The following is a 26,578-nucleotide window of genomic DNA, read 5'->3' as shown; positions in this document are numbered from 1 at the left end:
GAAACAATCTCACTGTCATGACAACAACAACAAACAGTGCGGTGCAGTGATCAAAGGTACGTATTTTTAGTATTCTGTTGAAAAATCCATTGTTAAAGTGCAATATATAGATTACTTTATTGTTGTGGAGAAAACCGAGGCCGGCAGACCCGTCTTGTCGGTAGTGAACTTTTATACACAGGCATGCCGTCGATGTTGATGTGATAACTTATGCTTATATCTCCTGATATATTGTCAAAGCACCTTTCAAGGCAAACTTGTAGCCCATGGTGCCAGCTGTTATGTATGTATGTACCACCTGAGATCTTTTTGCAGAGTTTCCCAATATTCGAAGGAGTTTCTAGTAGCGTTCTTGGATCCATAGGTAAAGTTGTGTCGTTGTATTTTTCTTTGATCAACCCCAGCAAGTCCTTCAACGCATTATGATGGATGTTGTGACGAAGAGACCAGGACCTTAAAGCTTCACGTGAACTTCCTGTTGTAGAAATCATAGATTCATTCTGTTGATTCATCATCTGATGCAGCTGCTTGGACTCAATATTGTTTAAGTCATCAGCCAGACGAGTTTGAAGAGGTGCATCAAATTTTTCGGAAACACTTTTTGAGATAATTGCAAAGGGCCGCCACGTTTGAGTTTTGAGAAGGTTTACAATTTAATTTTTTGTATTGTTTCGGTCTGAAATTATGCTTTTTAGTTTAATTTTGAAATATTAAGCAAAAACAAGCTTTATACCATTCGTACGATCTGGTACAGCTTTGAGTGCTGCGAATGTCGCTGCTTTTCCACTGTTTTGTGTTGTACTTATAGCGTCCTATACAACAACCCTTTTTTTTACTAACTCGCTTTAACTTTCGGTGATATGTACCATTCTTTTTGAACTTTCTTAAAAATTTATCCATTCATATAAGACAAATTACTTCATTGAATTGTACAACTTTGGCAGCGCTGTTGAATAACAAATTCTAACAAATGTTATTAAGCATTACATAAACATGTTATTCAATATCAACTTGATTACACAATTTAGGATTTATTTTGGTGGAATAAAGTATATTTACAGTGAATAATTCAACTGTACTTCACCCTACCAGGGAAATTTTAGGGCAACATTTGTTAAACTTTTATTCGATGCTCTATTCAAATAACAACAAAACAGGGAACTAATGCGGTGATTTCAATCAGTATAACATTTATTAAACAACTTCTTAAACATGCTTTATTGTTCAACTACCATCGCTTCTATACAACAATTGTTCAACAAGCTTGTTGCTTTATGGCTTTGAATTGTTTCTTGGGCTACTAGTGCAGACCTTGTGAGCACTTGGAGTTTTTTTTTGTGTGCTTAGGACCATTTCTGGCAATGGCAACAAAAAACTACACAGTTTCCATAAATAAATCAATATTAGCAATGAACAATTACAAAATTTTCCACAAAATAATTTCATTTTTCATAAAAATTTGAAAATATTCCACAAAATAATTTTCATAGAAAATATAAAAAAGCTATAAAATTGATGAAATTTTCCATGAACTTTACACGCTTTTAAAAAAAGGGGTCATCTATAGAAAAAGGCTTAGTTTTATTGCTTTTTATATTTCTTTATAAAAATGTTCACATTTTTTTATTGCTCTTTATTGATTTTTTCGTGATTTTTTTTAATTTTTTGTGGAAAAAAAAAATTAGTGGAAATTTTTGTAATTTTTTATTGCTAATATTGATTTATTTATGGAAATTTTGAATGTTTTTTCGTGAAACATTTTGATTTCTTTATGGAAAAATCTTCATTTACAATTGCAATTTTTGCTTTAAAAAGGGATATTTTTTTCTTGTTTAGTGGAAAACTCTCAATTGTTTATATAAATTTTGCATTATTCGTGGAAATTTTATATTTAATTATTGCTCATACCCTGATTTCTTTATTGGCCACTTCCTAATTTTTTATGGAAAATTTATAATTTTTTAGAGGGAGTTTTCATTTGAGCGTTGGGCGGTGAACCGAGTATTGTGGCTTCAAATTGTTGATTCAGTGTTTTAGATTCAGTTATCTTTCTAAATGTAAGCTTATAAACAAATGAACGAATAAACGAAATGTGTTCAAACAACGTAAGACTACTTATGTTCTCTGGATTCATAAAAAAACAGGAAGTGAGTAGAGTTCTGGTAGGAAGAATGACGGCTTTGGCAGGTTTTGTTCTATTATTGTCAGGGGTTTTTTTATGACTGATTATGCTCAAATTTGGCCTAAACATTCTTTGCATATCAAAGAATATTGTGGCCAAATTTCATAAAATTTGGTCGACAAAAACCCCCTGACAATAATAGAACAAAACCTGCCAAAACCGTCTTTCCCCCTAAATGTTTTGAGAAAATTAATTAAATGAGATTTTTTTCGTAAAAAAGACAAAAATGACATTTTTATAGCCTTCCTAGAAATTTCTCTGTGAAAAAACTCAAGCGTGCCAAGATCGGTAAAAAATGTTCTTTAGAAGCCCATGCTTCTTCTTGTGCCGGTGCTCTAATCAAACACCACCAAATGTTGCTATCTAGGCAAAACTACACAGAAACCGTCGCAAACAGCGACGCTAACCACTCATATCAACAAGTCCGGCAAGTGGCAATCAGTTGTGAATTAGCGCTTGGACTGCGTAGATCGTTTGGTTCGCACTTGTTCGCCCATCAGTACCGGAATCCATACAACCGAAGGAAGAAGAATGTCTTTCGTCATCCGTAAAATCATCTCCACCGGCAAGTGTCCGAAGCCACTGGCTGCTTACAGGTAAGCTATGAATTAGAATGCTATTATATAAGAGATATGATAATCAAGTGCGGAAAAATACTTCGAACTGAACCTTATTAAAAATTCGTTTGATTATTATGTTAGAATTGTCAAATGCAAACCGAACCGATTTTGTGAAATTCGATTTAGGCTAAAATAGAAACGCTCCACGAAATGCTAAGATTGTTCAAATTTAAGAATTTCTAATCCAAATCTCGGCGAAAGCAATCATTTCGTGCATAAAGGATATTAAATTTAGAGAACAAAAAAATTATCAGATTTTTCCGCTAATCAGAAGACAACGTACAAAATTTCAACGAAGTTTTTCATTTGAAAAAATAACTGACACTGCAAGTGAGTCCCAGCAGAATCCAATTTCAAAGTTAATACTTGAATAGCTCTGAAGTACAAATTTCAACAACAAAAAAAAACAAACAAAAAGGGCAATGTTTTAAATTCCATGCAACATTGAAAATGGCAAAATAGGCACCAATTTAAATCAAAATGAGCAGAGATTTCTTACAATTTAACAAGTGAGTTATGAATTCTCAAGAAATTGTTTGATTTATTCATCTAGACCAGTCAGCGGTATTTAGAGATAAAGTATGAAAATAGTTGAACAATCCTAATTTGATCTGCGGTGCTGTTGAAAATGGGCCCCGACCGGTCATTGCGCTCCAGAGTTATTGACGAAATATTGTTTTTTTACACAAACAAAATTTATAAAAAAAAATGGATTAAAATATTGGCAAACAAATGTGAACTGATGCAATTAGTTGTAATCTATCTCGCTTAAGTGCTTATTTTGACCTCTTTACATTTTTAAAGTTGGAAAAAGGCACCACCATTTGTTCTGCAAACATGCATCTATTTTGTAGAAACTATTGTAATTAATAAGAAATAAAAAATAAAAAATAATAATAAATCTTATTTATTTTCTTTTTAGCTTTTTAAATTTTATCTGAATTGTTTCTTGCGCTGCCATTCGGTATACATACCTATACAAGTACAGAAATGTTAATGAAATGTTTAGGTGAAACGTCGTATATCCAAAATAGAGGCGTTTTCGGTTAACTTTACAATTTAGTGGCTGAAAGTTTCATCAATTATCGAAGCACAGATTGTAAACAATGAAAGTGAGTAACGTACTAATGGGGACATGAAATAAAAAGATGCTTTCAGTTATATTAAAATCAAGTACTATCAAATAGAATTGACTTTCACATTACATTAAACTTTTTTTAGGGTTGCATTTTGGATAGAAAACTGTTGAAGAGATTAGAAAATAGGAGATGTCAAATTTGAACTCATCACTGTAGAAGAATCGCGACTCTTGAGCTTTTGCAGCATTATTAAAATACAATATCAACGCAGAATAAAAAATCTGATAATAATTCTATGTTTGAAAATTGTGCGACTTATTCCTACGAAGCTGAATTTTGATCACATTTTTTTTTGCTTCGAACCCTTTTAATTAACACCTTTCACGAAAATATCCACAGTTCGAAAATAGAATCTCATATCCGATGTATCACATCCAAAAATAAATAAACTTACGCGGTTTTCGTACAGACTCTCTAAGAAATATATAAATTAGCTTTTCGGATGTTTGTATATTCGATTTTTCGGAGTGCTATCAAAAATTGAATTTAAAAATATCCGGGAGGAATTGGTTCACAAACTTGCATAGTAGAACGTTGCCCTCTGATTTTTAAAATATGTTTCCTTCAATATACGCAGATTTTACAATTTGCTGTGCGTATTCATGAACCAATTTTTGTTATAGATTTCGACAGCGCATCTAATCTTAGGATCTGGGGAGATTTGATCCCCTTTGCTCATTTTTTTTACGAGCCGACCCTTCATCAGATCTGTGAAATCTATGAACAATTAACCACATGAGAAAAAAAATATTTTTTTGAATTTTTTGTATGAGTGACTAATGAGGGATCAAGTGTCCCCATATTGAGGCAATAATTTAAAATCCAAGAATCTCAAAATTATGATGGATTGTTCATATTTTTATGAGTACGAATCATTTAGCATATTTTTGACTTTGTGCTGTACAAAAATGATACAATTTGGTCAATGTTAGAAGATGTTATTAAAATTTTGCGTGGCCTTCAAAAACATTTTTAAAACCGTCCTGGTTAATTTGTAAGGTTGTCAATCCAAAAAATAAGTCACTACATAATCATCGTTCGCCTAAAGGAAATAAAAAATACGCTCGAACAAATCTACTTTGGTTCTCGGTAATACAGGTAGGGATCAAGTCTCCCAAGGGATCAAGTCTACCCACCTTCCTCTAAAACATTTCAAGCATAATTTTTCATAACGACGTATGTAACAAAAGTAAACAAAACGGGGTTTTTAATACAACGTGACAATCACACGCGGCTTTATATAATACGCATCGATTTTACTGATTTCAGATCTTAAAATTCTTGAATTTAATCTTTTTGCGAATCGACGTATGTAAAAATTTCTATTTTTGAAGTCTCACTGTTACATACGTCGCTTTAACATATGGGAACTAAGAGCGACCTATGTAACAAAAAAATCAAAACAAAACAAAACTGCAGTTGCGTCAATCGTGCACTATGGAAAACCGACCAATGTACACCGACGTACGTGTAGCATACCGGTGTATGTATAATTTTATCGTTTTTCACAATGAATTTGAATGAACTGAGCTTTACTGTGAAGCACGCTTATTACGTGTCTTGTAATGATGTATGCCAGCGGAAAAAAGTATTGAAAACAGATTTAGTTTTAAAACAGTTTTAGAAAAAGTTTTGCCAACTTTCAGCAAAGGATTTCTCGAATCCTCATATTTGTTACATACGTCGTTATGAAAAAATATGCTTGATTTAGAGTATTTATTTATTTATTTATTATCAGACTAAGGCCGAAGTGGCCTGTGCTGCACATAAAAGTCTTCTCCATTCAGCTCGGTCCACGCAGTCTGCGGAGGGTCCGCAAATCGTCCTCCACCTGATCGATCCACCTTGCCCGCTGTGCACCTCGCCTTCTTGTTCCCGTCGGATCGTTGTCGAAAACCATTTTCACCGGATTACTGTCCGACATTCTGGCTACGTGCCCGGCCCATCGCAGTCTTCCGATTTTCGCGGTATGAACGATGGATGGTTCTCCCAACAGCTGATGCAACTCGTGGTTCATTCGCCTCCTCCACGTACCGTCCGCCATCTGCACCCCACCATAGATGGTACGCAACACTTTCCATTCAAAAACTCCCAGTGCGCGTTGGTCCTCCACGACCGTCGTCCAGGTCTCGTGTCCGTAGAGAACTACCGGTCTTATAAGCGTTTAGTAGATAGTCAGTTTGGTACGGCGGCGAACTCTATTCGATCGAAGCGTCTTACGGAGTCCAAAGTACGTACGATTTCCAGCCACTATGCGCCTATGAATTTCTCTGCTGGTATCGTTATCGGCGGTCACCAGTGAGCCCAAGTACACGAATTCTTCAACCACCTCGATTTCGTCACCACCGATAGAGACTCGTGGTGGGTGGCTTACATTGACCTCTCTTGAGCCTCTTCCTATCATGTACTTCGTCTTCGACGTGTTGATGACTAGTCCAATCCGTTTAGCTTCGCTTTTCAGTCTGATGTAGGCTTCCTTCATTCTCTCAAAGTTACGTGCCATGATATCAATGTCGTCGGCGAAACCAAATAACTGGATGGACTTCGTGAAAATCGTACCACTCGTGTCAATCCCTGCCCTTCGTATTACCCCCTCCTAAGTGATGTTGAATAGCAGACACGAGAGACCATCACCTTGCCGTAACCCTCTACGCGTTTCGAAGGGACTCGAGAATGCCCCTGAAACTCGAACTACGCACATCACCCGATCCATCGTCGCCTTGATCAACCGTATCAGTATATCCGGAAATCCGTGTTCGTGCATTAGCTGCCATAGCTGGTCCCGATCGATTGGAGTTTTAGAGTAAAGCCTTCTCAATACCAACACAGCATAACTCAACTTGAAAAGTGTATTTCGAGTTCATGCATTGCGCGGAATTTATGTTCTCTCTTCTGATACCTAAATTATGTTTAGGAAAGTAAATTGAACATCGTAATTAAATTAATTTGATAAAAATAAACGTGTTCAATTTTTTTTAAATTATTTGAGTTGAGTAGAGGAGTTCTCACATTAAATACGCGTTCAAGTCAAGTGACTTGCGAATTTTTTTGGCTCATAATCACGGACGATACTCGTGATTATGTTTAAATCGAGACCCAAATTTATTATTTGTTGATAACCACATGATGAAATACAAATGCAGAATAGAAATGGTTACCTTGGCACTTCCCAACGAAAGTTGAGTGGCATTTTCGATTACATAATGAAATGGGAAGACTAATCAACGCATCGGGTTTGTATGAAAGTTTCAGCCAAATAAAGGTCAATGTTCCGAGTGGAAGCTCCTCCCACTCGAAACATTAGGATAAGAGGCCCCAAAACGCCCCCCGATTCAGAACGCCTTTTGGGTATTCCCTCATATTTCCTATGTACGAGATGCTCGTAGCAAAACTAGGGTTAGGCGAAAAAAGTGTATAGCCGCACGAACAAAGTTGTTCGTGGCCGGCCGGAAATTCCCTAAAAATCGCCACGATGGGTTCGCGAAAATTGTTCGAATTCAAAAGCTTAAGTGCCACCTCGTTAGAGGACTTCCTGTTCATGTTAAATTGTTGCCCGGTCTAAGACTCCGAAGTTGGTCCAATGGAAGAAACTTTCGAAGGAAGGTTCCAAGAACAATTCCGCAAACTCCACTTTCCTAGCGCCGACTTGTTTAATATTCATCAACTACAGCGAACATTACTGACACGACCCTAACGCAACGTTTCAAAGACGAACTTCTTCCATAAAAGTTCAATTTATCATCATCGGAAGTTCCACTACTTGTACCTAGGTGGCAACCGTCTCGAAAGCTTGAACGGTTTTATTCACAACCAATGAATTACCAACGAAGAATCGCAGAAAGGAGAGAGCTCAACATTAACAGCGGGAAGAATATTGCGGAAAGTAGGGGGGGGGATAACAATTTCAAGATCATTTTCACATTGCTAGCTTTATTGTATATTGTTATTAACCTTAGGCCTAACGATCTACCCCTATATTTGCGTGCTCTGTACCCTACGCTTCCACACTCTAAGAATGACGTCACATGTGCACATGTTACTCACGCTTTACGCTTCCGCATTCTACTGTCGGCGGCCTGTCCGACGGCGTGGCTTGGGTCCTTTTGTTTGTCGGCTTGGCTTTGCTCCCGATCGCGTGGGAACCGCTATTGTTCACAGGCGTGGCAAAGAAAGTCGGTGACGCGGCGATCAATTCACCTACCGAGTCAAGCGTTCTTGCTGACGATTTGATTGCTGATCACGTTGTGGTTGAAATTTAGCGGCTATGCTCTTTAGCTAATCGATGGCGGACCGGTTTGGGAATTCAAACGGGTCCCGGTAATGGTTCGCACTACGGAGGTTTACAGGAGGGATCACTCACTCACGTGGTCGTCGATGCGGCGCGATATGGGAATCCATAAATTACGTAACGCATAGAGGAGGGAGGGGGGTTTTGAGTGAAGTGTGACAGTCCATACAGAAAGTTTTAATGATTCATACATAGAATGTGCCATAGGGGGCACGGGGGGGGGGGGGTACCCAAGACATCCCAACACTATCCTACCATGTCCCTTGATCTTCGGGAATTATTGTTATGGATATGGTTGAATACATATCCAAGCTTGAAGCGACGAAAAAAACTAGAGTGACGTAGATCTCAAGCTCCGAACTCAATGACGGTTTGGATGACCCAGGATATCTCAAAACCATCTAACCATGTTTCCTGATCTTTTAGGATATGTTATGGACATGCTTGAATACATATCCTTAGTGACGGTAAAGCTAGTCTGCCCATGATCGCATATTTGTAACACTCGCATTTTTGTTCATTTTTTAAAAGCATGTGAATCGTTTTTTTTTTTTAACTAATTTTATTTGCTAATTATCTAATACATGCATTCATCTCTTAGACTAGGTGTTCCGTGTTTTCTTAACACTATCATCCTTATTTGCTATGTTATATTTTTAGTTATTATTAATACATTTCAATTGCCTCTGGCAGTTAGAATCTTTCCTCTGGTTGAATTGAACCATGTAGGAATTACAATGTTTTCTACTTAAACTAATCTTAACCTATTTTATACTAAGGGTACAAGGAGTTAATCGTTGCAATAGAAGATTGCAACGATTTTTGTCTAAAATTGGAAATTATTTTGTTGGACATTTGTTGCAATGTCTCAATATTAGAAATGATATGAAGTTCATTGGTACTATACCACGGAGGCAACTTCAGAATCATTTTCAGAATTTTATTTTGAATCCTCTGAAGTGCCTTCTTTCTGGTATTGCAGCAACTAGTCCATATTGGCACAGCATACAACATGGCAGGTCTAAAAATTTGTTTGTAAATCAAAAGTATGTTCTTAAGACAAAGTTTTGATTTTCTGTTTATAAGTGGATATAGACACTTAATATATTTGTTACATTTGGCTTGAAGGCCTTCAATGTGATTTTTAAAAGTTAATTTTTGATCTAGCAGAAGTCCTAAATATTTAGCTTCGCTAGACCAATTAATTGGAACCCCATTCATAGTGACAATATGTCTGCTAGAAGGTTTCAAATAAGAAGCACTCGGCTTATGTGGAAAAATTATAAGCTGAGTTTTGGAAGCATTCGGGTAAATTTTCCATTTTGCAAGTAAGTGGAGAAAATATCCAAACTTTTTGCAATCTACTACAAATGACACGAAGGCTACGCCCTTTGGCTGAGAGACCTGTGTCATCTGCAAACAAAGATTTTTGACACCCTGGTGGTAAATCAGGTAAGTCAGAAGTAAAAATGTTATACAAAATGGGCCCCAGTATGCTGCCTTGGGGAACACCAGCTCTTACAGGTAATCTATCAGATTTAGAATTCTGATAGTTTACCTGCAGTGAGCGATCTGACAAATAATTTTGGATCAGTTTAATAATGTACAGAGAAAAATTAAAATTCATCAATTTTACAATCAAACCTTCATGCCAAACACTGTCAAATGCTTTCTCTATATCAAGAAGAGCAACTCCAGTCGAATATCCTTCAGATTTGTTGAGCCGAATTAAGTTCGTAACTCTTAATAACTGATGAGTGGTTGAATGCCCATGGCGAAAACCAAATTGCTCATCAGCAAAAATAGAATTGTCATTAATATGAACCATCATTCTATTTAAAATAATCTTTTCAAACAGTTTGCTTATTGTAGAAAGCAAACTGATTGGGCGATAACTAGAAGCCTCGGCTGGATTTTTGTCCGGCTTCAAAATTGGAACATCTTTGGCGTTTTTTCCATTTATCTGGGAAGTATGCCAATTGAAAACATTTGTTAAATAAATTAACCAAAAAGGATAAAGAGCTCTCAGGAAGTTTTTTGATAAGTATGTAGAAAATACCATCATCACCTGGGGCTTTCATATTTTTAAATTTTCTAGTAATAGATCTCACTTCATCCAAATTAGTTCCCAACGAAGGGTCAAAAACATTATCTTGATCGAGAATGTCTTCGAAGCTTCGTGTAACCTGATCCTCAATTGGACTAGTGAGACCTAGACTAAAATTATGGGCACTCTCGAACTGCTGAGCAAGTTTTTGAGCCTTTTCGCCATTCGTTAATAAAATTTTATTTCCCTCTTTAAGCGCTGGAATTGGCTTTTGAGGTTTTTTAAGAATTTTCGTTAATTTCCAAAAGGGTTTCGAACTGGGATCCAACTTCGAGACATTATTCTCAAAGTTGGTATTTCTCAGAATAGCGAAACGTTTTTTAATTTCATTTTGCAAATCTCGCCAAATAACTTTCAACGCGGGATCGCGAGTTCTTTGGTATTGCCTTCGCCTCACATTTTAAGACGGATCAGTAGCTGAAGATCGTCGTCAATAATAATGGAGTTGAATTTAATTTCACATTTAGGAATTGCAATGCCTCTGGCTTCGACAATTAAATTTGTCAAAGATACGAGCGCATTGTCAATATCACTTTTGGTATCCAAAGGAATATTAACATCAAAATTCCTATCGATATACGTTTTATATAAATCCCAATCAGCTCTATGATAATTAAAAGTAGAGCTGATTGGATTATAAATGGCTTCTTGTGAGATTTCAAACGTCACAGGAAGGTGATCAGAGTCAAAGTCAGCATGAGTTACCAATTGGCCACACAGCTGACTTGAATCCGTTAAAACTAAATCAATTGTAGAAGGATTTCGACTGGAAGAAAAACAAGTTGGGCCATTGGGATATTGAATAGTATAATATCCCGCAGAACAATCTTCAAATAAAATTTTGCCATTGGAATTGCTTTGAGCATTATTCCATGAACGGTGTTTGGCATTGAAGTCACCAATTACGAAGAATTTTGATTTGTTTCGAGTCAGAATTTGAAGATCAGCTTTCAACAAATTCTTTTGCTGCCCATTGCATTGAAAAGGCAAATAGGCTGCAATGAAGGAAAATTGACCAAAATTTGTTTCAACAGAAACTCCCAAGGTTTCAAAAACTTTGGTTTCAAACGAAGAAAATAATTTATGTTTGATACGTCTATTAATGACAATGGCGACCTCACCACAGGCGCTGTCAAGACGATCATTTCTGTAGATAAAATAATTTGGATCTCTTTTAATGGAGGGTCCTGGTTTTAAATAAGTTTCTGTTATAATGGCAATATGCACATTATGAACTTTTAAGATGTTGCATAATTAATCATTCTTACCCTTTAGAGAGCGGGCATTCCAGTTTAGAACTTTCACACAATTATTTAGATCCATTAAAACGGAGTCCGATAACAATTTTTTGTGTGTACTTTACAGTGGCGTAGCCACGGGGGTGGTTTTGGGTATAAAACCCCCCCCAAAGACAAAATTTTTGGAAGAAATTTTTTTTTTCGAAAAAAAAAAATATTCAGAAAACCCCCCCCAGACCAATTTTCTGGCTACGCCACTGGTACTTTATACCAACCTGAACAGCTTCAGGAATGGTATTTACTTTGAACATTGCATCAATCATGTGATGCAATTGTTCAGTTAAAAAATCAAAATCGGAAGCAGTCATGCTACCTGAATCGGCAACATGACCGTTATTTTCCGTTGGGACATGGGTATAAACCTCATTTTGAGAAGAGAAATTTTGTCTACCAGCAGCGATGTTTGCATACGTAGGTACATTCGAAAAATTGTAATTTACTGAAGTGCTTGCTACCCGTTGACGAGCGGCAAAATTTGTTTGTGAATTGTGGTGGGTATGAATTGCTCGACCGGTAACTGGTTTCGAAATTTGAGCGTTTGAAAAATTTCTACCCGTCGAATCAGGGATCCGATTGGAATTTCCCGTCATCAATTTTGCACGGGAATTCAAAACTTTTTTGCGTGAAGGGCATTCCCAGAAATTGGATTTATGATTGCCCCCACAATTTGTACATTTAAATTTATTGGAATCTTCTCTCACAGGACATGCGTCCTTGGCGTGAGAGGTTCCACCACAAATCATGCATTTAGCATCCATGTGACAATGTTTGGTTCCATGACCCCACTTTTGGCACATACGGCACTGGGTGGGGTTTTGGAAATTTCCCCCAGGCCTGCGGAAATGTTCTCATTTAACACGGACATGGGACATAATACTGGCCTTTTCCAAACTTCTCATATTATGTAGTTCAATTTTGTTAAAATGAACTAAATAAAATTCTTGAGAAATGCCCTCTGGGAAGTAGCAGAGTGAGATTTCTTTTTCATCTTAATTATTTGGACCGGTGAAAATCCAAGTAATTGGGAAATTTCAATTTTAATTTCATCCAGTGATTTATCATCACTGGGGAGACCTTGAACAATCGCTCAGTTTTGTTGTCGTAAGAATTTATGGTGCTTCTCAGTTAAATACTGAAGAAGACGTTTGCGATCGTCAAAGGATCCCGGCAAAACGCGGCAGTCACCCTTCCTAGCAATCTGAAATGAAACCTTGATCCCCTGAAGGTTACTCAAAATCTCATTCCGGAAGCCAGAAAACTCGGCAACAGATACCACAATTGGCGGAATCCTTTGCTTTTTCGCATGAATCGAATCACCTGGGCTAGAGGTATATTCGATTTGCTCAATTTCATCATTAATCAAATCGAACTGATTGCTCAGTTCGATTGGAGAAGAATTATTTCCGATACTAGAGTTAGAAGGAATATCTGAATTCTCCAGCTTCCTTCTATTTTTTCCGCGCTTGGGCAGGACGGTCTTGAAACCTTGTTTCTTTGAAGGAAGTGGAGAATTCAGAGACTCCCCATTCCTCTTGTTTTTATTAATGCTCATTGCTGAGCGTGGAGACGTGACCTTCTAAGAGGTTTTTTCCCAGAACGGTGTCCCTGCAGGATTACCACCGCTTGTCGGAATTTTACTTCCGCAAACGGGTCCAACGTAAAACGAAGGCACGGGTCCTTGCAAAGATCGTAACGGGATCAGTGGGTACAAATAGCGCTAAGAAGCACCGTTGAAATTAAAATAGCTTCGGGTAGTATTAAAAACTTCCTTCCGCAAAGAGAGAAAGAACCGCACAGCACGAAAGCACGTTGCGGTCTGTTGAGCATGTGAATCGTTCAGAAAGCTCAATGTACTGCATTTAATGACTCAACTGTAAAAAAGGCATTACTATCTTGCTTATCTGTGGTATTTTGGAAATGATTGAGTTTGTGGGGAGGAATGACAAACGATTCACAAAATCAACCAAAATGCGAATGTTGCGATCATGGGCAGTAGTGTCGCAAATTCTGAAATCAAGGACAGTTTGGATGACCCAGGATATCTCAAAACCATCTAACCATGTCTCCTGATCTTCGCGAATATGTTATGAACATATTTGAACACATTATCAAGTTCGGAATGTTGAAAATAGCTAGAATCGTGGTTGTAGGTCGCAAGTTCTGGACTCAAGGACGGTTTGGATGATCTAGTACATCCAAAAAATATTTTCCAACTTGTTTTGTCATTTCTAGATGGCATCATCACCTTGTTTACGTAGTATAAGGCAACGCCATCGCTGGGTGAGATTGAGTTTGTATGTCAGGCAGTCTGTTTTGGAGGCACTGGGGAGCTTTACACACCTTTTCAATAAAGTTTTGTTTGAGCCACTATGTCTGTTGTCTGTGGTAGTACCGCTTGGCCTAAAATTGGGCCTGAAAGGGTTAATTGAGGCTCCCTATAGTGTATTGCATTCCCTCGTTTCATACGGTTTTTGGTATGGGGTTAAACAATATTTTATTCATCCTGCTTTGAGCATATTTTTATATTTTCAACGGAATTCCAGGATTCAAAGGATTTTAATCAGTATGATCATGGGCGTGGCCCTATTTCTATTCGGCCAAATTGACATATCAGGCGTAATAGACTTCGGCGACATTTTTTAAGGATTTGCCGTAACAATTAAGATCTGGTCCGTTGTCGAGTGGCTGTCAGTAAGCCGACTTGATAACTTCGCAAGATCTCATTTAGGTACTATTGGTGATAGACGACGAAAAATGATCTCATACATAACTTTCAAGGCGACATTTAGTACGGTAATGGCTCGAAAATTCTCACACTCCAGTTTGACCCCTTTCTTCCACTCCACTGAGAGCTGCTCTGTTTCTCAGATTCTGAGACTGAGATTATCAGTCTGTAAAGACACGTGGCCTGATTATTAGATGATTTCAACTCCGATACCATCCTTAAAAGCTGCTTTATTGTTCTTTAGCTATTGGATTGAACCCTTAACTTCCTTGAAGGTGGGAGCTGATTGACACGAAGTCTTGTGTAATGCACAAAGCTTCTGACAGAGCTTGCATGTTTATGAAGAACAGCACAGCTGTTTCATATCCTCGTACTCCGCTTTGTTTTCCTGAAAGTAGCGGTCCTGTGGCTTCCGTTTTCGTTTACAGCGTTCCACGTTCTGCTGGGTCCCTTGCTGTAGCTCGACCGCCTTTTGATAGTTGTAATTCTGTCGATTGTTCCGGTTCATATTATCTCGTTGATTGTTCGTTGCTTAGTTTTTGGCTTGCAGGGCCTGTATCTAGTTCTCCAGAGAGGAGCAAACCCGCCACTTCCCTGTCAACTTACCAAAGTTCCTAACAGAGTTGGTTGGCTAGTTGGAAGTTGCTGGGCAAGAGCTATAGCTTATAAGGACCTTATACGGATCACTCATTGGGGTAAAGGTTTATTCTGTAACACACTGCTGATAAAAATCCTAAATATGTGTGCCTTAGTAAATGAGCAGTGTTTTAACGCTTTTATTTTTACGTGATCAAATTTATGCTTTTTCGAAAATGTCAGTAGCTTTAATATTTATTTTATTTATTTTCAAAATTTCAGCCAAGCAGTGGTCGCCGATCGAACGGTATATTGCTCCGGTGTTATCGGTGTTGAGCTGGAAGAACCGACCCTCGTGAGCGGGGGAGCCGCTGCCCAAACCGTCAAAGCGTTGGAACACCTTTCCAACCTGCTGACGGCAGCTGGATCCGGCATCGACAAGGTCGTGAAGACAACCGTACTGTTGGCCAGCATGGACGATTACGCCGAAGTGAATCACGAATATAAAAAAGGTAAGGTTGTTTTGAATTTTCCAGTTTTAACCTTCCCGTACTCGCATCGTTGTAAAAAGTACAACACCTTCGAGAAAAGCTCGCGTATTGTTCACAACCAAGGCGGGGCTGCGGGAGCGTTCCAGGACCATGCGAATCCCGAAAGGTTAAAGAATTTAATTAAACTGAAGGTTTTTCTTCTAGTCTTTGGAAGCAATTTTCCAGCACGGACATGTTACGCAGTATCGAAACTTCCCCTTGGGGCTGCCGTTGAGATTGAAGCCGTTGGCATTATTGGAGATGTTAAACACGAAAGTGATTAAAATAAATCTGATATCTCGATGCTTGTTTTATTAATTGATACGTTATCACAAGGGTAATCTTTAATCATTGAATTCGGGGTGAGGATAAAATAAAAACTAATTGCAAATTGGATAATAAAATGTTTCTCCTGTCGCTTAGGACGTCAAAACGAATTCATCCCTTTTTCACTGCTTAAGCCAATGCGTCGATCATATTCCTAATCGCAATCACAATAAAAATATAATTTTCTGTACACATATTCATTAAACATATTTATTTAAAAAGTCTTTGAATCTTTGAACTTAATCCACAAAAGGTAATAGTCGTGTTGAATTCCGTTCTAACAATAAGTACTCAACTTATATATCATCTCTAACTTCTCTAATCACACCAGCTTTATTTTCAAGTTTTTTATTATTCATTTGCTCAAATAGATTCAGTAGAACGTCTTCATCATTTTCACCATATAAATCAAACGCATTCGCTCTATAAGGAATTTTGTGCAAAATACTTCTGATCATGTTCCATTTCGTTTGCTTTACTTTGGAAGACGCTTCCCCCAGAACCGCATCGATGGCTGCCTCCATATCAAAGTCCTCTTCCGGGTCAACAGGCATGATCGTTTCTTCGTCTTGCTCCCCTTCAGTATCATCAGCTTCTTCGGCTAAATGGTTTAATTCACAGTCTTCCTCATGCGGATGTTCAACATTCTCTTCGCTGCCGTCACTATCCTCAGCCCCACCCCGGGGGTACTCGAATGATCGAAATCGTCTCAGTGTTCTCATTATTGTTACCAGCGGCATTCTATCCAGCAATTTTTCCACATTTTCAAATCCCTTCAAACTCCGTTCGCTTGAATTATCTTCGCTGACGACCGGAACAGGCTCATCATCAACATCATCAACTTGCAAATTTCCAAGACCTGTATTTACTGCCAATTCCACAGGGGAACTCGATTCATCATCATGATGGATCTCATCGTTTCTATCCAGACTGATGAACCTTTCAATCACACTATTTTTCCCCTCAACATTGACAGTCCACTCCGGAGAACGTTGAGTGAAACTGCTATCTTCGTCTGTCCTTTCTTCAATGATGCTCAGTGTAGCGGTGTTGAGTTTGTATGAGAAATTTTGAATCCAATTATGTCGCCGTTTTTCCGCTTCGCACAACTCGTCGTCATCGCCTTCCAGTCCCATCATTGCATCCTGCAAAGAAGCTATGAAAAGAAGTCAATTAAGGAAAAACTGCTTTCGATTTCAAATAAAAGCCCACCTTCGGGATCCGTTTGGGTTCCATCCGGTGAAAGAACGCTCGCCTCCATCTCGAAAGCATTCGTGATGATTTCTAGTGGTCGATGTGTTATAGTACTGTCGGTTCCATAATTGCCATCAGGATTACGACCGCTTCCGATGCTCTCGATGCTACCGACGTGCATGCTTTTATAGCTGGAACAATCCTCGTTCCTAATCATGTTGCACATAATTATAAGAGAAAACATCATTAAATTAAATTATTAAACGTGCTTTTTTTGGACAGAAATCATGGATTGTTAGGAATGATGAATTTCCTATGGCAATACACAATACACATTTATCCTACAACGCATGGATTATGTTTTCCCCATCGCCAAACGAAAACGTTGAATAATTCAACGATCAGCCCTTCATTAGGAAATCGGAGGCTCACACCAATTTTAATTACAAATGGATCTGGACAATCTTATGTATAGCGACATATAATATAGGATTAGTATCCTATAAACTATATGCATTTTTAATTAAGGGATTGTTCCCAATTTACGTAACGATTTTTAGAAAAAGGTTCTTCACTAGTGATATATTTTGCTAAACTTAAATGAAGGAAAGGGGGAGGATATTGCCAAACTTACGCGTAACGCGATTTCAAATTTATAATAAATATTTTCTTGTGACTCATTATTTTTTTTTTCTGTATATTTTGTTGCAATTTTTGGTATATTTTGATGAAGATAATCAACGAGAGGCACTGCAAGAGCTACTTTCAACAGTGCACTATAAGGGCATATTCATCTACACCGAGCGCAAAAAAAAAATCACTAAAATGTCTGTCAATATTTCTTGGCAAACTATGAAGAAGTGTTCCTCGACCACCTCGAAGGTATCCCGGTCTATCGTAACACGGCTTCTCAGGCCCTGACGCGTTCGGTTTTATTTCCTCACGTTTCAAACGGAATCTTAAAACAATTTTGCACATCACCCATCGTTGCTTTGATATGCCTTGTAAGCTTCCCGGAAATGCTGTTCCCGTAAATCATTTGGCGTCTTAAAATCGATAAATATATGGCGTGATGGAACCTGATGGCATTTTTGAAAAATTTATAAAAATCTGGTCCGTCGTCGGCCGGCCGTCAATGCAGTCAGTTTGATAACTTCTCACAAACTTATTCACTATTTTTGACAAACGACGGAAGATAATCTGGGATATCACTTTGTTATCCGAGAGATCGGTCGGAAGTTCTCACACTTCAACTAGATCACTTTCTCATAGATGGGGCAATAGAGTGATTCAAATTTTGACTTTTTCGCTCCCCTATGCTTAAACGATGACAATTGCTGTTTAATTAATCCTCCTAAATTTTTAGCTAATTTGGATGTAACTAGACTGAGCACGAGCAGTTTGAAGTTTGTATGGAAATTACTATAGAAATCGTCACTAAAGCAAAAGACCGTTCCGTGTTGCAAGCCATCAAATATTCAAATGTAATCGACCCGATGACTTCATAGAATACTTCCTTAGTTATAGGACAGTTGTTGTTGCGAAGTGATCTGACTTTTGTAAACAAAGTTATAAAGAAAACAAAAATGCTCATTATTGATATTGATGTTATTCTTTTACGTGTTAAATTGAATTTACCACGATTCAGTATTTCCCCAATTACTTTTCTTACAAGCACAGAATCGTTTCGCAACAAAGACGACCAGTTTCATTGCAACATTTTCTATGTTGCCAATAAAGTCGTATATTTTTAGAACTTAATGAGTAACGTTACGGAACGGTTTTCCACGAAAGTGACTGTTTTCATAGTAATTTTCATACAAACTTCAAACTGCCCGTGCTCAGTCTAGTTACATCCGAATCAGCTAAAAATTTAGGAGGATTAATAAAACAGCAAATGTCATCGTTTAAGCATAGGGGAGCGAAAAAGTCAAAATTTGAATCACTCTAATGGGGCAACGACCTCTCTCTTTTATTTTCCCAGTTTCCATAACAGCTTTATGTTTCCTAGATTCTGACTATCCGTCTGTGAAGGCAAGTAGCTAGTTTTCCGAACACATCATACTGAATTTAGCTCCGATACTATTTCATGATACCATTCTTACCTGCTTTACTTTTCTTGAGCTGTTGGGTGGCACTCCTAACTTCCCTCAAGGAACGGTCATTAGGCCGAATGAGCAAAAATAAGCAAAAAGTGAAAAATTAGTGAAAAAAATCTTCCTTCACCTTACCTTTTCTTCCTTCTCCATTCTTGCATCTTCCTTTTCCTATCTATCTTCTTTTTCCTTCTTCTTTTTTTATTTTCGCTCTTTCTTCTTCCTTCTTATCTGTTACTTATTTCTTCTCCCTTCTTTCTTCTTCTTTCTGCATTCTTCTTCCTCTTTCTTCCTCATTTTCCTTTATTCCCTCATTCTCCTTCTTCCTTCCTTCTTCCTCTGTCTTCTTTCTTCTTTCTTTTTTTCCCACGCTTCCTCTTTCTCCTTCCTTTTTCCTTCTTCTTTCTCCCAATTTTTTCTTCTTTAATCCTTCTTTCTTTTTATCTCTTTCTTTTTGCTTTTCCTTCCCAATTATTCCTTCTTTATTCTTCATTTTTCCTTCTTCGTTTTTTCTCCCTTCTACCCTTTTACTTCTTCCTTCTACCTCATTCTTTATTCCATATTCCTTCTCCCTTTTTTCTTCTTCCTTCTTCCTTCTACCTTCTTTTTCTACCTTCTTCCTTCTTCTTTCTTCTTTCTTACTTCTTCCTGCATCCTTCTTCCTTCTTCCTTCTTCCTTCTTCGTTCTTTCTTCTTTCTTCCTTTTTCCTTCTTTCTTCTTCCTTCTTGCTTCTTCCTTCTGCCTTCTTCTTTCTACCTTCTTCATTCTTCTTTCTTCTTTTTTGCTCCTTTCCTCAGCCTTCTTCCTTCTCCTCCCCCTTCTTCCTACTTCTTTTTTCCTTCATTCTTTTCTTTCTTCTTTCTTCTTTCTTCCTTCTTCTTTCTTTTTCCTTCCTTCTTCATTCTGCATTCTTCCACCTTCCCTCATCCTTCTTGCTTCTTCATTCTTTCTTCTCCCTTCCCTTCTTACTCTTCCTCCCCGCATCCTTCTTCCGTTCTACTTTTTCCTTACTTCGCACTACTCACTTCTCAGTCCCCACTTCTCATTCGGCCTAATGACCGTTCAGCCTAATGACCATTCGGCCTAATGACCCAGCATCTTGGTAACCATAGTCCGCTGAACTGACGTAGTCGTTTCCTCTGCTGTCATTTAAGATTCATTCGAATTACGACTTCCATCTTTCGATTACCACACTTTTGTCCACCAAAATGCTATCATTCTTATAACATCGATGATAACCAAATTTTAATAATTCAAAAGTTACTGCAACTCTAGTTCCGCAGCTACTGAAATTCAAATAACTTCGGCAGATTTGTAGAAAAAACATCCGCACATAAACTCCACAACACGTATTGAAATTCAGCCTATGAGATGGGTTAGGTATTGATAAACGTCTAAATGATCGAAACTATCCTTGAAACTATTTTCAGAAGAAAGTAGCATAACAGTAATTTTTAGTCGTACGAGGCATATTTTTACGTCATCGAATGTAAATTATGATTTTGATGCTTCAGCTTCAGTGTCATGTAATTTTAAGATTGGACGTAAAGTTAAGTCCAACGGCTCGCTCCTTTTATGTGCATTCAATAACACTTTAATTTACATGATTTTTTCGAAGTGTTTACATAAAAGCTATAGAACCCCTTCAGAATAAACATTTTATAGGGAGCCCGGATACCCATAATGTTACGTACAAGCTGAGGTTATGTCTATGTGTAGTGTATGTTTATATTCTGGAATGATTAAAATTTTGAGCTTCCTCTATGCTTAACGATGATATTTGGAGTTTTATAATCCTCCAAAATTTTTAGCTTTTTTGGCTCTTATTTGACTGAGCACGCGCAGTTTGAATTTTGAATGGAAATTACTATAGAAATCGCCACTAATGACAAAAACCATTTGGTGAGATGGCCCATTCACTATTTCAATATAATCAAACCGTAGACTTAATAGAATTCTCTCTAAGCTAGAAGACTTGTTGCGAAGCGATTTGACTTTTGTCAGTTATTGTTTTAAAGAAAACAAAGATGCTAGTTACTGATATTGATGTTATTCTTTTACGTGTTTAATTGATTTTCTCACGATTCAGTATTTCCATAATAACTTTTCTTGCAAGCATCAAATCATTTCACAACAATGACTTATATATTTTTAGAGCTTTATGAGCTTTTTAAGGAAGTCCGCTAATTCTTCTTCTTCTTCTTCTTCTTCTTATTCTTCTTCTTCTTCTTCTTCTTCTTCTTCTTCTTCTTCTTCTTCTTCTTCTTCTTCTTCTTCTTCTTCTTCTTCTTCAATGGCTCTACATTCCAACTGAAACTTGGCCAGTTTTTCAACTTAGTATTCTATTAGCACTTCCTCAGTTATTAATTGAAAGTTTTTCTATGTCCGCCATTGCATGAATATGTATCAAGTGTGGCAAGTACAATGGATACACTATGCCCAGGGTATCGAGGAAGTTTCCAACCCGAAAACATCTTAGACCGAACCGAGAATCAAGCTCGCCATCTCCGGGTTATCAATCCTACGCCTTAGCTCGCAAGCCTACTGGAGACCCACAAGTCCACTAATTATGCAGCGCAAAAAATGGCCATTTCATCATCCCTCCCCCATATCTTACAATTTGTTTATGAATCCTTTAAAAAAATTATGGATCATCATACACTGCCAAAAATATCTATATAAGATATATGTGTCGCTGTAATAAATTTTTGCAATAGCTCAACCCTAATATAATCGATATAGAACCACACATAAATTAAATAATTTCTAATTCAAGACCACACATAAAGTTTATTTGGATATATATTTTATTAGTAGTTCGCGTGGAGAATGGTTATGTGTGTGCTGATGCACATAATAAGTTAAATCTATGGATTTTTGCCAATAAATATGTATGGATTTTTAGTAGTGTACATCTCGCAAACCCCTCCCAGCTAAGCGTTCGTAATTTATGGATGTTTCCTTTGTTAAAATTAAATAATCATTTAGATGAAATTGTGTTTTCAGACTATGTTTAGATGTCAACATGCGTACTTTTGCCCCACCCGTTCCTGCGTACTTTACCCCACATACCAACTTCACTACACATGCTCAAGCATGTTCGGCGAACCTTGACAACTCAAACCAAAATCGAACCGTTTTAATTTTTTCCAACCGAGCCGCCAACTGCCAAATGGTTGTTCGAACAACTTCACCCACGTTCAAACAAAGCAGCAACCGAAGTGTTCTCTGCGGGGGCGGAGTAAATGTTCGTCAAACTGCTTGTCTGGTGTGTACGTTGCATAATGCATTCCCAGCACGAATGCAACACTTGTTTCAGAACAAGGGGCATTAGGCTCATAAAAGTGGACATAATTTACATGAAGAAAATTATGAGACTTTTCACCGTTATGTGAGAACCAGTTTTGAGGCCACTTTTTTTAAGGTGACTCGCGAAAAAAAACAACTGCTTAGTGACATTTTTTGCAAAAAAAATTAAAGTAAACATATCAAAAGTAATTTTATATCTAGGAATGATTTGGTTTATTTTTGTACTTGTCCCGGGATTCCCTTGTTTCAGGATTTTAATAAATATTTCCTGGGACTCGGGGAATCCTGAAATTTATTAAATTCCGAGATGGACTCTCTAACCGCCATTGAAAGCATTCTTTGTAATGCATGATTTTTTTTGCATATTTTTTCCCATAGGTTACAGCATGGGTGGGTCAACGAACGACAAACGTTTTTCCCACGATTCATTAGGGTTTACTTTATAATTTTATATAGGGGTATTTGGATTTGCAGAAATTTGCAAGTTCAATAGATTTGTTCGTACCGAAAAAGAGCATTTATTGCTTGAAAATCTCTAACATCTCTTTATATATAAGAGATAACAATTATATATTATTATATAACAAAACGTGTATTTTTTATAACGCTTAATTTTGTAGAGCAATAAGTTATTCGAAGAAAAGTGCTTTTCAGTGTATTTTTATTGAAAAATAAATTTTGACCATTCAAAAATTGCCCATTTTAAATCGATATTGATAAAAATAATTTTTGTTTCTCACTTCTAAGTGGATTAATCACAAAATACATACATTTAAAAAATCAAGAACATTTATTGGAAACACTTTACCAAAGGACGTATCGGTCGAAAATGCTTTTTTATACGACAAAATACTTCCAACAGCGTTTATCTTCAAAGAAACAGAACTGTGAACGCCGCCACAATTCAATCTCGGCGGAAAAACCACCCTCCTCAGCTCCATCAACAAGGAGTGGCAAAAAGGAACGCTCCCGACACAATAGAAGTCCAGCTTCGTCGTGCCCATTCCGAAAGGCCGCGGCTCTCCCAACGACGTCGACAACTACCGACCCATCGCCCTCACCAGCGTAGTCTCCAAGATAATGGAGAGAATGGCGAATCGAAGGCTCATCGAGCCACTGGAGAGAGGCGGCCACCTGGATAACAGGCAACACGCGTTCCGACCAGGCAAGTGTATCAACACCTACTTCGCCGCAGTGGGTCAAATACTGGACGACGCACGCAAGAAGGAAAGGGCACCACGTCTAAATGGCATCGTTGGACCTCTCGAAGGCGTACAACCGCACCTGGACACCTGGTGTACTAAAAAAAATTAAGTCGTGGGGGATCACCGGCAACATGTTGCCGTTCATCAAAAATTTCCTATCACACCGAACCTTTAGGGTCCTGGTAGGAAACCAAACATCAAGAGCAACCAAGGAAGGAACCGGGGTCCCCCAGGGCTCAGTAATTGCCGTCACCCTCTTCCTCATCGCGATGGAAGGCGTCTTCGAGCGACTACCGAAAGGGATATACATCCTGATGTACACCGACGACGTCCTGCTGGTGGTTACAGGAAAGCACCCCAAGGCTACGCGGCGGAAACTACAAGCGGCCGTCAACGACGTGGCCAAATGGGCCATATCAGTCGGTTACGTTATGTCTGCGGGTAAGTGTTCCCGAACCCATATATGCAGCATCAACCATCGACCTCCAACCCAACCCATCGCCATCGACAAAATCCCCAAAAACCTGCAAAATCCTCGGTGTCACAGTGAACAGGAAACTCAATTTCAGTGACCACTGCAACCGAATACGGGGTGAATGTGCATCCAGAATCAACATCGTAAAGAGCATTTCAAAAAGAAGATCTAGGAGCGACCGCCCAACGCGGCTCCGAGTAGCGAATGCAATCATCTGCAGCCGACTCCTCTACGGCATCGAGCTGAGCAGCCTCAACCTTGACAACCTCATCGCCCTGCTAGGGCCAACATATAACAGGACTATCCGGATAGTCTCCGGACTGCTCCCGTCGACCCCGGCGGATGTGGCCTGCGCCGAGGCCGGTGTGCTACCCTTCCGTTTCCAAGCCACCGCCGCCCTCTGCAGCAGGGCCATCGGTCACTCCGAGAGAACAAAAGCAAGCCAAAACCACGACCACCTCAACGACAACGCCAACACGGCTCTCCACAACCTCTGCGGTAAAAACATTCCCAAGATCGCCGGCCTCCGACGCCTGGGACCGACACACTGGCAAACCCCCCCTCCCAAAGTAGACCTCAAGCTCAAAGAACGCCTCTCAAGAAACCCAAACGCTGCTATAGCACAGGAAACCTTCAAAAACCGCATCCGGGAAAGGTACCAGAAACACGACATCCGATTCACGGACGGCTCCAAGGCTGCCGGCAGAGTCGGCATCGGAATTTACTCCTCCACCCTCGATGAATCGTACCGACTGTCGGACCGTTGCACGGTCTACTCAGCTGAAGCAGCCGCAATCTTCAGGGCCATGGCCATACCCAGCACACTGCCGATCCTCATCGTTTCGGACTCGGCTAGTGTCCTAACAGCCCTGGCGTCACCAGCCAGCAAGCATCCATGGATCCAAGCGATCGAATCAGTAGCCAACCGCAACACCACGCTCCTCTGGGTACCCGGCCACGCAGGAATACCCGGCAACGAATATGCAGACGCACTGGCCAATCTCGGAAGAAGCGACGGCTTTATAAGCAGAGAAGTCCCGGCGGCGGACGCCAAACTGTGGGTAAAAACAGAAAACAAACGACTGGCGACGGCAGAGAAACTTCTGTCGCATGCTGAAGAACTCGACCCTACCAGGCAACGACAGCGACAACCGTCGCGAGCAAGTGGTGCTCTCCAGGCTGAGAACGGGCCACACCAACGTCACCCATAACTTGGGTGGCACCAGCTTACATAACAGATGCGAGGAGTGTGATTGCACTCTAAACATCAACCACATCTTCGGCACATGCCCGATCTACCACACAGCCCGCACCAACAACAACATCTCCAATGCCTACTCGGCCCTGCAAAACAACCCGCTGGACGAGAGGAACACAATCAACTTCCTCAAAGACGCCTACCTCTACACTAGAATATAACAGAAAACCTGGCATCACACCACGACAACCCAACGAATGAAGACCCCCGCATCGAAACTGGACTATTCTCAAGAAACCACGGAACACGACCTGAACCCCTCGAAAATAAACCGACCCGGCAACGAAATTGGACTACTCTCTCAAAAAATGGAACACAAATCGAATTAACCCTGGAACCCCAATAGACCCCGCAACGACAATGGACACCCTCCGGAATACGCACCATCCATGATGGAACACTGAAGATCTCCTTTTTTATTAAATATTACAAAATTGCATCGGAACCCCTCCGGTCCGAAAGCCATTAAATATCTTGCAGCGGCACCCCTCCGGGCCACTCGACCATCACTAGAAGATAAAATTAGCCACGGCACCCCTCCGGGCCGCAAACAACAACTAGAATAACAAATTTGTAAAAATGATATGTAATACCCTTTATATCGTTTTTCTGATACCAGAGGTGAGCCAGCCAAGGGCCGGAAACCTCTTAAATAAAGACGATAATAATAATAATAATAACAATTCAGTCGTTGACAGCTTGCCGTTCAAATGTTGTATTCAACTCCCCTCCTTCTGGGGATACTGGGCGCTCGATGTGTTGCGCTCCTGCTTTTACCTGCTTCCTTCGCCGTATCACTCCACCAGTATATGGATCCTCGCCCCGGGTTTGGGCCCTGGGTTTGGGTAGCTGCTCTAATCGGCCATCGTGGTCTGTCGGACATCTCCATCGCCTGTCAAGCGTCACAAAGATCAGAACGTGGTCACTGTCTCTTAGGTCCCCGTCTGTGGAACAGAGAAACCGGCTACGATACAGCTTGAGCACAAAACAGATAGACATAGACATCATAGAACGAACTGCAAGTTTCGAAGTGGATTCTTTGTGTATCAACAATCGACGAACGGCCCTCTCGTACATTCAAGGCGAAAAAAAGACTCAAAAAATCGCGCGTTGTTCAGTAAAGCTTGACTTAGACCGCTAGGTTCACTAGCGTTTCGAAAACATGGAAGGGTCACATTCCACGGTAAAGATGCCTAGGTATGTTATATGGCTCGAGGCTACCGAGACTGAAGTCCTTGCCAGTAGGTG

General features: G+C 39.3%; 2 protein-coding genes across 3 annotated transcripts; one reads left to right on the top strand and one right to left on the bottom strand.

The window, feature by feature from the left end:
* The first annotated feature begins 2,571 nt into the window (after nt 1-2,571).
* LOC134215494 (rutC family protein UK114-like) lies at nt 2,572-15,768 on the top strand. Its single transcript, XM_062694674.1, has 3 exons — nt 2,572-2,778; nt 15,218-15,447; nt 15,631-15,768. The coding sequence occupies exons 1-3, from the start codon at nt 2,714-2,716 to the stop codon at nt 15,747-15,749; spliced, it is 414 nt and encodes a 137-aa protein (XP_062550658.1). The 5' UTR covers nt 2,572-2,713; the 3' UTR covers nt 15,750-15,768.
* Nucleotides 15,769-15,901: 133 nt separating this feature from the next.
* On the bottom strand, nt 15,902-17,226 carry LOC134215492 (uncharacterized). Of its 2 annotated transcripts, none has more exons than XM_062694672.1 (2): nt 17,005-17,226; nt 15,902-16,948 (listed from the first exon to the last, which is right to left on the bottom strand). In XM_062694672.1, the coding sequence occupies exons 1-2, from the start codon at nt 17,210-17,212 to the stop codon at nt 16,089-16,091; spliced, it is 1,068 nt and encodes a 355-aa protein (XP_062550656.1). In that variant the 5' UTR covers nt 17,213-17,226; the 3' UTR covers nt 15,902-16,088. The 2 variants fall into 2 exon arrangements, with proteins under 2 accessions (XP_062550656.1, XP_062550657.1); XM_062694673.1 differs by having other exon boundaries at nt 15,902-16,937.
* Between the last annotated feature and the right edge of the window lie 9,352 nt (nt 17,227-26,578).

The sequence above is a fragment of the Armigeres subalbatus genome, chromosome 2, assembly GCF_024139115.2.
Source record: "Armigeres subalbatus isolate Guangzhou_Male chromosome 2, GZ_Asu_2, whole genome shotgun sequence".
Classification (NCBI taxonomy): domain Eukaryota; kingdom Metazoa; phylum Arthropoda; class Insecta; order Diptera; family Culicidae; genus Armigeres; species Armigeres subalbatus.
This window is presented reverse-complemented; position numbering and strand designations above follow the sequence as displayed.

Coding starts and splice junctions, on each gene's coding strand:
- LOC134215494 (XM_062694674.1), top strand. CDS start 2,714: ATGTCTTTCGTCATCCGTAAAATCATCTCCACCGGCAAGTGTCCGAAG. Junction 2,779..15,217: donor AAGCCACTGGCTGCTTACAG/GTAAGCTATGAA, acceptor TCAAAATTTCAG/CCAAGCAGTGGTCGCCGATC. Junction 15,448..15,630: donor GAATCACGAATATAAAAAAG/GTAAGGTTGTTT, acceptor TTTTTCTTCTAG/TCTTTGGAAGCAATTTTCCA.
- LOC134215492 (XM_062694672.1), bottom strand. CDS start 17,212: ATGTGCAACATGATTAGGAACGAGGATTGTTCCAGCTATAAAAGCATG. Junction 16,949..17,004: donor AACCCAAACGGATCCCGAAG/GTGGGCTTTTAT, acceptor TTCTTTTCATAG/CTTCTTTGCAGGATGCAATG.